The sequence below is a fragment of the Plecotus auritus genome, assembly GCF_963455305.1.
Source record: "Plecotus auritus genome assembly, chromosome: 3".
In the NCBI taxonomy this organism is placed as follows: Eukaryota; Metazoa; Chordata; class Mammalia; order Chiroptera; family Vespertilionidae; genus Plecotus; species Plecotus auritus.
In genome coordinates this window covers 195,999,724-196,011,799 of record NC_137772.1, presented here as the reverse complement: position 1 = coordinate 196,011,799, position 12,076 = coordinate 195,999,724, and the positions used below count along the sequence as shown (strand labels likewise).

Below are 12,076 nucleotides of genomic sequence, written 5' to 3'. Positions count from 1 at the left end.
TATTCCCCTCTGGGATTCCCTCCAAAATCCCTGAACAAAGAAAATATATTTTGTTCATTTTACTTAGTTATTTAATCAGACCCAATAACTCATTCAAAACCCCTCAGTAACACGTGTCCAGTTTCAAATTCAATGAACAGAAACAATAAAATGAAGTCAACAACCTGATGGAGCTTCTGTTGGTCTGAAAATCTGGGTTCCATTTTCATTACACAAGAAACTGTTTGAGGACAAATTGCCTAAAACTGTAGATTCATATTCATATCTGTATGAACATAGGAAAACATGTTTATGTTAGAAACTAATAAAGGCAATGTGAACATTATGCAGATTAATTCCTGCTTCACTTAAGATATAATATCCAAATTTAGTAAAGAACTCTTTTCATCTTTGCCACGTAATCATCATAATTTATATCATCAAAAAACTTGCCACTCACTATAAATGTGCAATCCCTTGACAGCTAGCTTTCAGTTATTTGCATGTGGATGATCTACCTTTCAGATTACCTAATGTCAAGTTTCTGTAGTTTGTAGGTGATCATTTCCTGGAAACAATTACTGTGGGGTATGGGACAAAAACCAATAAAAATAATAGACTCTAGACTTGACAAAATATAATTAAGAAGCAAAGGCTTTGGGGGAAGGGAGGGACACAACATAGCAAAACAAGTCTCCAACTTTGGATTCTCTGAGGTTTGCTCATAAGAAACATACCCCCACTTTCTGAGAATCTAAACAATAATTCCTGCATGGGTTCATTAACCCCTAAGAGAAACAAAACCTTTGCCCATTATAATGAGAGACCTTAGGAGAAACTCAAACACTTGACCACACAATGTAATGACCTTTACTCTTCTCATAAGAGCAATGGGGGTAATAGACTGGGATCATTAACATTAGGCAAATTACTGTAAACTCAGCATACCCTTTGTCAGAATATAAATTATCCTAAATTGTGAAAGAATAGAGGAAATTATGCCCAACAAAATCTCTCTTTGTTAGGAATAATGGTGGAAGACTTGCCCTCTGAGTTTCAAAAGAACTAGGGTGTTAAAACACCTTCCCCTTAGAACAATTGCCTAGTCATGCCCATGAGTTTAACTGTGAACTGTGGACAAATGCTCCTGTCTCCATACCTGTGATGCCATGAAACATGCCAGCTTCAAACAAAATAACACCTTTGGAAGAGGGTAGAGAGAAATGTAAATGTAAACACAACTTGGCATTGTGTTGGAGAGGACGGGAAATAAAAAGTCAGTAAAAACTCTTTGCCTGGAAACTTCTGATCCTTACAGAAACACCTGAGAAGATGAAATGTCTTTTTCATGTAACTTATCCACTTAACACCTAATAACTCATTCAAAGTCCATTCATTCCCAATAACATCAGCAAAATGACAGTGAATGGATTTTAAAATAGAAAAGGAAAGGACATAACACCACAGGGATAAAAAGAATGAAAGAGTTGACAAGAAGATTTTGAAAATGGGAAACATATGAGTGAGTGGTCACTGAATTAGTAGATATCAAAAACACAACCCTAAGTAAGTGCCTGCAGGGGAGCAACCAAATGTGTGCCACATATTCCTGGAAAGTTTCAGGCAAGATATGACATTTCTGAATTGGGGAGTAAGCAGGATCCAAAAACAAGAGGATTGGTTTACAGTGTATATAAGAAGCAGTTAACCCCTTACAAACATCCTCTGCCATTCCAATTGAAATGGTCTTTGACTCTAGAGCAGCCGTGGGCAAACTACAGCCTGCGGGCCGGATCCGGCTGTTCTATCCGGTTCTCTTGGTCTCCCCTCCGCTCCTTTACTTTGAATTTATATTAGTTCACACAAACACTCCATCCATGCTTTTGTTCCGGCCCTCCGGTCCAGTTTAAGAACCCATTGTGGCCCTCGAGTCAAAAAGTTTGCCCACCCCTGCTCTAGAGTGTTTGAACAGGCACATTGAGAATAGGAAGGCTATACTAAAAACTAAGGGTAGTAGATTTTTTTTTAAATGTACATACTGAAAAGTGAGATTCTCACTCCCACCTAGGTGGTAACCAAGCTTCTACCTCCTAGGCAACAGATTGGAGAGTCCTTGTCAAAAATAACTGATAAGTTATGGCTATTCTGAGCCATCTAAAAAATAGCCAGTCCCTATACAATCACCATACAAAGAAGTCCTCTATTAATCATGTCCTAGACATTTATAGAGAACTTCCAGTTAGTCTGTTGTTGTTATACCGCTCTCTGATATATGAACAAAAAGCCAAGAACCACCAGATGTATGAGAAAACCCTATATCAATAAAGATAGAGTCAAAACAAATAAAACCTCTACACTAGGAGGAAACAAGACAATGAAGACAGATAAAGGAAATTTAGATGGGAAAAGACATTGCACTTTTTTAAAGAAAATAAGATGTTCCTTAAAAAGATACATTCAAAACACAAGAGTCCTTGGAAATTAAAAATGTGATAGTAAAAACTAGAAATCCACTCAAAGTTCTACAAAAAGAAAATAGAGGGGTAGGGAAAATATTACCAAAGAAATAATACAAGTAACTTTTCCAAATGTCTAGAGCAGTGGTCGGCAAACTCATTAGTCAACAGAGCCAAATATCAACAGTACAACGACTGAAATTTCTTCTGAGAGCCGAAAACTGACTTCTGTGCATGGGCCACGAAGTTTCAATTGCACTGTACGTGTGCGCCCGCACGTGGTATTTTGTGGAAGAGCCACACTCAAGGGGCCAAAGAGCCGCATGTGGCTCGTGAGCCTCAGTTTGCCGACCACTGGTCTAGCGTGAAGGCATCTAGCACAATGAAGGAAAAGGATTTACACTAAGTATCATGAATCCAGACTTTGGAGCTTAAGAGAAAATCCCAAAAGACCCCAGAGAAGGGAAACTGATCACAGGAGTGAGAATGGCACAGAATTCTCAATAGTAACATTGGAAGCTAGAAAGTATTGGAATAATACCTTCAAATTTTTTAGGGCAAATATTTCTAGTCTAGAATTTTACACCAGCCAAACTATCAATCAAGGGTGAGTAGAATAAGAATTACTTCCCTTAAACACTTTTTCAGAAACCTCTTAGATAATATTTTCCACAAAAAGAAGTAAAAGTATAAAGGAAAGCAGAAGATGTGATACCCAAGAAATAAGTAACTGAAAAGAGGAAAGAGGCAAAGCAAATTTCCAAGGATTATGATGAGGAAAAATTTCAAGGAAGCCGCCATGTAGCAGGCCTAGAGGTTCCCATTTGGATTGTAGATGATGAGTATGTGGTGACAGGAGAGATATCTCTAAGATGAAAATGAAACCATCTGATATGTATGAGTATATTGAGAAGATGTTGTCCTTTGTTTGGTGACAAATAACAAGAAAGTGAATTAATTTTTTTAAGCAATGATTAAATCCAGGGAAAAATTAAAAAGTGATTTAAAAATGAATGATAAAATATTGACATAGTCATACACATGGAAAGAATGAGTATAATTTTATAGTAGAGAGTCAGTATATATGACATAACACCAAAGTATCAAAAACTAAAAGGATAAATATTGAGACATTTGGAGGTAAATAGCAGAAGAAAGAGGGAAATGAGTTCCAAGTAGCTGCCTCTGGAAAGAAGTGATATGGGCAATGTCAAAGGTGCAGAGAGCAACTCTTTTTTCAATATAATTTTATTTTTTACAACTTTGTACACATATGACTTTAGTAAAAATAAAAATAAAACTTCATACTGGTCTGTCTCTTGATGACTTACAATTAAACAGAACCACATTATAATTAAAAGTGTCTAAATAGTCCAAAGGAAGGAGTCATCTCCAATTTTTGCAAGGTCCTAAAAACATTTCAGTCAGACTCAGTTCCATAAAAGAGGTGTCCCAAATCTCTATATCATAAATTAACAAAATTTATGTGACTACGTAACTGGAAGCGAGGCAGCCAAGAACACAAAACCGACTGGTGGAACAGAATTTGCGTTTTTGGTTTCTGTTAAGGTGCTCTGAGTTTTGGGGAAGCATTGTTCCTAGAAAGGAATTTCCAAAGCTTCATTTCCTGAAGTTGAAAATTGAATCTAAAAAGTCATCAGAGCCTGAATGCTTACCGGTCCATGAGGAAATGAGGTAGAGACTGTAAGAAACACCCAAGGCCCATAACAGCACATCCGACACCAATCATTCTAGGTCTGTGAAATTTCGTTCCAAAATAACTCACAAATATAATCAAAAAAAGATTTCCTAAGGAGGGAGAATGAGATAAAAATAAATATTTCAGTAAGTATGTGCAATAGCTTAATAAACAAGCTAATTCAATCATTTACTATCTAGCATTCATTGTATAAACACTATCTCAACTACTGGGATTGGTGCTAGGGATTCAGGAAACAAATAAGACACAACCTCTGCCCTGAAGGAGGGCTATTTTATGTGGAGAGCAGCTACAGCATTTGGGCAGGTTCAAGCCTCAGACTAATGAGAGGGCATGATCCTCTCGTGGCAAAGCCACGTGTAAGTCCCAGCACAATTATAGCCTAAGGCAGTGGTCGGCAAACTCATTAGTCAACAGAGCCAAATATCAACAGTACAACGATTGAAATTCCTTTTGAGAGCCAAATTTTTTAAACTTAAACTATATAGTTAGGTACATTGTTATTAACTTAATTAGGGTACTCCTAAGCTGACCTTTGCTAAAAACTCAAGGGGCCAAAGAGCCGCATGTGGCTCTAGAGCCGCAGTTTGCCAACCACTGGCCTAAGGCTGTAGTTGTAAGCTTGACCTTATGGTCTGAACCTGTGGTCCCATGTGGCTGAGTGATGTGGGCTTGATAGAGTTCAGGTGCATGTAACTGAGTGGATTCAAAACCGGCAAGAACGTTGTAAACATCTTGACCACACCCTCACTTTGCCTCCTGGAATCTGGCTATAAAATAAAGACTCTGCTTGCAGGCCGTGGCACTGTCTCTCTAATCAGAGGGCAGCATCCCAACTAGCCCCAGCTTTATTCTCTTGTCTGTCTTTTCTAATCCTTCACCACCCTCCCCCCTGCTCAGGTTCACCCATGGCCATGCTGGCATGGCACAATTTTACAATGTTGAAAGACACATAAACAGATCTCTATGCAACAACAACAATTAAAAAGGGCAGAGAAAGGGAAGCCAGAAGAAGGAATAGAAGACCAGTTCTGGGAATTTTTAAAGGCTGTATTTGTGATTAGCTAGCCTTAGGTGTCAGGCCATGTGTCACCTCTGGCCTCTCTCTCCATGCCTGCTCCACAGAATATTATGTTTCCTATGCTTGAAAAAAAGAAGCAAAAGTTAAATTCAGATAGATAAATGTTTTCTAACTTATGACTAAAATATAACTTTATATTGGTTAACAACCAAGTGAGAGATCTGTGTTTATTTCTACTTCTTTCCTTAGAAGTAAAAAAATTGTGGATTCCCCATTTTCCAAGTGTTCTTAGAAGTAAGTCTGGATTTGAGGAGTAAATAACTCAATGAAACATTGATTCCCATGTCTTAGGATAAAGAAACTAATTGGGGAAACCCAATTATTATGGACAAGCCCTTGATAAGTATAAAGAGCTGAGAGTCAAAAATATTCGTTTGCCTCTGTGCCATCCTTTAGACCAGTGGTTGGCAAACTCATTAGTCAACAGAACCGAATATCAACAGTACAATGATTGAAATTTCTTTTGAGAGCCAAATTTTTTAAACTTAAACTTCTTCTAACACCACTTCTTCAAAATAGCCTCGCCCAGGCCGTGGTATTTTGTGGAAGAGCCACACTCAAGGGGCCAAAGAGCCGCATGTGCCGACCATGGCTTTAGACCATGAGCTGAGCTATACGAGACTATGTAAAGAGTTATTTCTAACTCCATCACCTAGCATACAGGTGATACAGGGAGCTGAACACTAGGAGACAGAATCAAGAATCGCCAGCTTCAATTTTGCCTCTCCTCAATCCTGATTTTTCTTTCAGAGACTGATTAAATATATTAAAGGCCATTCTTATCTTGAAGGATGTAGAAGCCATGATAAAACTATAAAGGAGTGGTATTCATATTTCTATGCAGCATGTTCACAATCTCCCTCATTCTCCCACTCTGTCCTTACATCTTCCCAGTCATCCACAAGAAGCAGGACCTAAGAATAGAATTTATTTTTCCCTCAATTCAGAGAGATGTGAAAGTAATTTCTTCTTCCCTCTGCACTTAGGAAGAATTGTCAGTTTCCCAGAAACTACAGGAGAAGGTAAATATTTGCTTTTTCCTTTGGAAAACAGATTCCTTTGTTTTCCATTGTATTTCTTAAGTATCAAGATGGAGCCCTTAAGAGTCATCAAATGATAAATTAAATGTAAATATTATAAATACTTAACTACTTATGCTAGATAACCAGAAACTATTAGAATAAAATGTCCAGTGGGGAACATGTGATAATATTTAGGTGTTATTCAGAAGCAATATTTAAATGAATTATTTCTAAGCATACTCCAAACTTAGCTAGGATATTTAATCTGTTTCAGAAAATATACTCTTCAGTAAGATTAAATGGTCTAAAACAAATAAGGAGAATAAAATTCAGACTAGCTCTATAGATAAAATAAATTATAAAAGGAAGTAATATGGGAATAATTCATTACCAATCTCAAAACTCCCATTAATAAATCCAACTAGTGATGTCGGGATGTTGAATTGTCTCTCTATTTGTGTGAGCATGGAATTCATATAAGATCCAGATAGTGTTTTGGATACAAATGCACATGTTATTGCCAGCAGAAACATCTAGGAAGAAAAGAATATAAGAAAACATATGAAAATTTTATTTTTAAATTGTATGTTTGCCATCTGTTGACAAAATATCTTCTACCACAAGACTGAATTAAGTCTCCAATTTAAGTTACCCTTGAATTGGCAATCAACTTCTTGTTGTTGTTGTTGTTGTTGTTGTTGTTGTTGTTATTAATCCTCACCTGAGGGTATTTTTTCCATTGATTTTTAGAGAGAGTGGAAGGGAGGGAGGGGGAGAGAGAGAGAGAGAAACATCCCTGTGAGACAGACACATCGATTGGTCTCCAATGCAACCCCAATGACCTTGCAACCCAAGTATGTGCCCTTGACCAGGAACCTATATAATTGTATTAACCGATGTAACCACAATAAACTCAATAATATATAAAAATAAATAAATATTAAATTTATGCTATTGATCCCTTCAGGTTTAATATAACCAAGCCAACGTAAGCAAAGCACATTTTAAGTTATTACATTTGTTATTCACACTGTTAGAAAAATACATTGTTACACACACACAGAAAATCTGATTATTAAGCAATTGCCTCTCCATTTTACCTGATAAACTTCTACTTGCATTATTTTGCCATAACGTTCAGATCAATGTCTAATCTTGCCAAACTCAAAAGTGATCAAAAATTAAAGACCAACTGTTTACAAATAATGCCTGATTTGACTTTTATCCACAAATGCTATCAATAATTAATAGCTAATATTTATTGAATTTTTACAATATTAAAGTCATTATTTCAAGCATGTAAAAAGAAAAAAAAAATCCCATGAGATAAGTGTATTTTATTAACCTTCTCAGATGAGAAAACTGAAGCACCAAGAGGTTAAGCAACTTGTCTAAGGATTGAAGCAAGTAAGCAGTTGAACTCAGATATGAACCCAGGGAGCCTGGGCCTTGAACCTTATTTTTAACCACTCAGTTTTGGAAGAAGGACATGACAATTGAGGGATAGCTTAAGGGAAAATTTACAAATATAACGAATGTGGCATTTCGAGCAAAATTAGTTTTCTAAATCTGTATCAGAATTCCCCACTTTCACGTACATGTGTATATTTTCTCTACACACGTACAAAGAAAAAACAAACTTTTTTAAATATATTTTATTGATATTTTACAGAGAGGAAGGGAGAGGGATAGAGAGTTAGAAACATCGATGAGAGAGAAACATTGATCAGCTGCCTCCTGCACACTCCCTACTGGGTATGTGCCCGCAACCAAGGTACATGCCCTTGGCCAGAATCGAACCTGGGACCCTTGAGTCCGCAGGCCCACGCTCTATCCACTAAGCCAAACCGGTTAAGGTGAAAAAATAAACTTTTGATAGGGAGAAAATTGCTGGCAGTGTCTTAGTTTGGAAACTGCTTGCAGGCACTAGCTATAGAATCAAAATAAATATCCAGATCCCTTGGTTTAAAATAAATTCAGATTTTGTTTGAAGGCAAAATGCAAAAGGAAATTGCTGTGAAATAGTCAAGATATTAGAAACAGCTAACAAATGAACAATTTTTTTTATTGAAACTGGTTGGCATGCTGCCAAAGCTTGAAGTAAATATTCGCTTTACTTGGTCATTGTGTAGTGATCACTGCCTATAGATCAACAATCATTTCTGCCTAGGAACCATTTTCCGGGAGAGATCCCCACACTCCTCTGGCCCAGAAACCCCTGAAGGGGGTGGGGGGCATTTTCTTGGCCTTTGATCTAGGAAAATAAGTCCTGCTGTAACATTATGTCTAAAAATGTTAAAGACTTTGTCGTCTGTTTAAGTTTCCCCACACTATCTCCGATTAAATTGCCTGAATCAATAACCCTACTTAGACACACTTTCAGTTATAAAACATACTTCATTAAGGCAAGAAATTATCACCATAACAGGTAGTAGGACGTTAATATTAGATTACTTCATGAACATATGAACAACTTTATAAGATCTAAGTTAAAAAAACAAACAAACAAAAAATACATATACATACATCCATGCAAAAAATTCCATACCTTCAACTTGGAAAAACATCTTATTCTATGGGTTTCAATTTTCTCAGTTTCTCCCATGTTGCTCTTCTGAGTGTTCCAAAGTATTTATGATTTAAATCTTGATATTTCTTAGTTCTATTGTTTTAAGAAGACAAAAATATATTAAATTACTAACAAACTCCTAAGTCGTCATTCTTTTGAAGAAAGCACTAAATTTGAATAACACAATAAGAATCCATTGTACAAAAATACCTGGGAAGCTTTTGATCTACTTCTAGAAAATAATGACGTTAAAGAAGATTTAGTTGTTAAGTTTCCATTGAAAAAGTCACATCAAATAACTTTAGTTACTCTTTAGTGAGATTAAAGATAGAATTATTTGTTAAGACCTCTTACAAAATAATGACCATGTGGTTAAAACAAAACTTTTCCTTTCTTTAACCAAAACAAATAGAACCAAAGTGCACTTTTTTTGGACTTACATGAAAATGCTGCTTTTAAGAACACACAAACTTTGATTTGTGTTTGTGCTAAACCTCTGCTTCAGCTAGCCTACCAAAGTTCAAAAATCTCTGTTTGGCTAGTCTCCCTCTTCAAGTTCTTTTCGTTCCAATACTTCCCTGGAGTTTCAAGAAGGGAAGCACTTTCTGGGGCACTGCTGATTCACGGAAACCTGGGGAGACATGGAATTTTAATTATGGAAATAGCCTAAGTAAAAACAACAAATAGGTCTCTGATCTGGAAAAGAATCCTACAGTTGCAAGATATGAGGCTTAGGAGAAGACCAAACAGATACGTAAGTGCAGCTCTGTGTAATAAATACAGGTGTATGTGTATCTATAAGTATATGTATAGTAATCATATAGGTATACATTTTTATATGTAAAACATTATTTAAACTCTATTCAGTTTTATTAACCTCTTTTTAAAATCTTGTCTATTTTGTGTCTTGAAACTAGGACAATATTTTGTACCAAAAACCAAAGTGTTTCACTATGACAATATTTATTCCAGTAATCTATTTTAAGAAGAGAGAATAATATATTAGCATTATTCTCCAAGTTACTTTATGAAAATCCTCTGAACAATAATCCACTCTGAACAAATGATCTTAAATGCACTAATTTTTAAAGACCTCACTGCTTTACCTCTATAAGTTTGCTGAATCCTATTCCCCTACATACATAAAGACAAACACTGCACAGTGTACGAGGTTAGTTCTCTTTTCTCATGCTATGATGGACAAAATTATATATTGAAAGTCTACTGGGTGCCAGTCATAGTGTTAAGCACAGGATTTTGGAAATGAACAAGACAGACTAGCTATCCTATAGACAATATGAACTAATTAGAGACCTGTAAGGCTCTGTGGAAAGCACTTGTCCCCAGATCCCAAGAAACCTATAATTTAATTGGGAATGGTAAAACTTTTAAATAAAATGCACTGGAATAGAACTAAACAGTGTGTGATCAAATTACAAATGTTTTGGTATGTAAGAAATGAAAAAATTCATATATCATTAATGGCGATTCCAAATGGCCCCACAGATGAACTCATACTGCAATCTCCACATAAAATGCCAAATCACCTTAACCAAAGTTCAAGTGCAAGAGCTAGTTTTGAAAAAAATGAGAGAATTTGGATAATTTTTCAAATGAATAGAAACTGCTCCTCTTTGGCCCTCACCTGTAATACCTATGCTTTTATTATACATAAACCTCTCAACTGCTCTCTCCTCTTCCTTCTCATGATTTAGAACCCAATCTCACTCCCCTTCATTTTTCCTTCTATCTCTCCTTGCCAATACCTGAGCCCAATATAGTCACCCAATCAAACAATAAGGGAGGAAGAGAACTTATTCCTCTTCGATGTCAAAGTTGTCTTCATTCTTTTTAGTGGCTAAAGACGTGACTCTTCTAAATGCCTATGTTTTCCTATCAGACCCGGGGACATAGAAGGTAAAGTTAGTGACACAGAAGATCACCCCATAGTAGAATACTGTAGCTCCTTCTACGCATCGTGACACTATGGAACCATCTTGAGCACATTTTATCACCATGCCTCAAAGACTTATTTCAAAATGTGTTTGCTCTCTTGAAGGATGTCTTATAAACAAACGTGTTGACTGAGATAAAAGGCAGTTTGAAACTAAGCACTTGGAATGAATTCAATGTGATTCAATTAACACTGAACATTTTCCTAATTTGCCAGCTTGTACAGTGAAAACATTTTAGCTTTTCATACACACTTTAATAGAGAAAAACAAATTAATTAACAGTAAAATCTATTGTTTCTTTAATAAAATTCATGAAATCCAATAGTTAACATCACAATCACTTTGAGCATTTTGGCTGCAAATCAGAGAAAGCATGCACATGCATTGTTTCTTCATATCCTTGAGAAGGGCAAGTGCCAGCCATGTGAACAATCCCCTTTTGTTAGCACAGGGTGTTTACATGGTGACGTTTGCTCCTGGGACCACAGTGCCACAGATAAATCCTCATCAATCGTCACTGCTAATGAAAATGACTTGCTGAAGCTTTATTAAGAGGAGAAGCATTTTATTTCTCTAACCCCTTCTTAGCATTCAAGGGGGAGCAGGAAATTCTTCAGTTTGCATTCTCACAAAAATGTGGTTGCATTTCTTCCATGTCTACTGGTCACAACTTTGGGTTTCTTTTTTGTTTTGTTTAGTTTTGTTTTAATTGCAGTCACAGCACATTACAGAATTGTTAACTATATACGCATTTTGGGATGGCAGGTCTCTAGAACTTTTCATCTTGCGTGACTGGAACTCTGAACAGCTGCACTCAGGTTTTTGACACTCCTTAGTTGCCAGCCTTACCAAATCTCAATCACAAAAGAATACAATTTTTTACAAAACAAATAAAGCACCTTGTTTGTGCTCTTTCCCCTGTGTTAGATATAGAGACATTATTTTTTTTAAGACTGGGAAATGCATACATTTAATTTTGCATCATAGTATTGAATTAATAAAATAAAGGCTTTACTTTATCATGGCAAAACTAGTAGTACATACATGAAGAAGACTTAGGAGAACATCCTTTCTCTGGGGGAAAAAAAGAGAGAGTCATACCAGCAACATCTTAAGAAAATTGTTTATTTCCAGAATCTTCAAATGGCTTCTCCCTCTGCAAGAAAAGGACAGCCTCTTGGGAGTAGCCAGCTGAAATAATTCAACCAATACCAAACCAAGCAAGCATGTGCCAATGGAGCACATGGAGAACCAACAATGACTCTTTGTATAATGCCTACAAAAATTATTTTAC

At 36.3% G+C, this 12,076-nt stretch overlaps 2 protein-coding genes across 9 annotated transcripts in view; one reads left to right on the top strand and one right to left on the bottom strand.

Annotated features, from left to right (window-relative positions):
- Nucleotides 1-11,971, bottom strand: part of SLCO1A2 (solute carrier organic anion transporter family member 1A2) — a 36,882-nt gene extending 24,911 nt beyond the window's left edge. Inside the window, exons 1-6 of one of the 7 annotated variants that reach the window (XM_080661226.1) lie at nucleotides 11,884-11,971; nucleotides 9,268-9,458; nucleotides 8,807-8,920; nucleotides 6,650-6,791; nucleotides 4,112-4,244; nucleotides 165-265 (exon numbers count right to left, since the gene is read on the bottom strand). In XM_080661226.1, the coding sequence (XP_080517352.1) occupies nucleotides 165-265; nucleotides 4,112-4,244; nucleotides 6,650-6,791; nucleotides 8,807-8,863 (433 nt within the window). In that variant the 5' untranslated portion in view covers nucleotides 8,864-8,920; nucleotides 9,268-9,458; nucleotides 11,884-11,971. Of the gene's footprint in view, nucleotides 1-164; nucleotides 266-4,111; nucleotides 4,245-6,649; nucleotides 6,792-6,910; nucleotides 6,974-8,806; nucleotides 8,921-9,037; nucleotides 9,196-9,267; nucleotides 9,459-11,826 lie in introns of those variants that run through there. The other 6 variants (XM_080661225.1, XM_080661229.1, XM_080661224.1 and 3 more) reach the window with 6 other exon arrangements.
- Nucleotides 9,390-12,076, top strand: part of PYROXD1 (pyridine nucleotide-disulphide oxidoreductase domain 1) — a 56,930-nt gene continuing 54,243 nt past the window's right edge. Inside the window, exon 1 of one of the 2 annotated variants that reach the window (XM_080661250.1) lies at nucleotides 9,390-9,581. In XM_080661250.1, the coding sequence (XP_080517376.1) occupies nucleotides 9,552-9,581 (30 nt within the window). In that variant the 5' untranslated portion in view covers nucleotides 9,390-9,551. The remainder of the gene's footprint in view (nucleotides 9,582-12,076) is intronic. The other variant, XM_080661247.1, reaches the window with a different exon arrangement.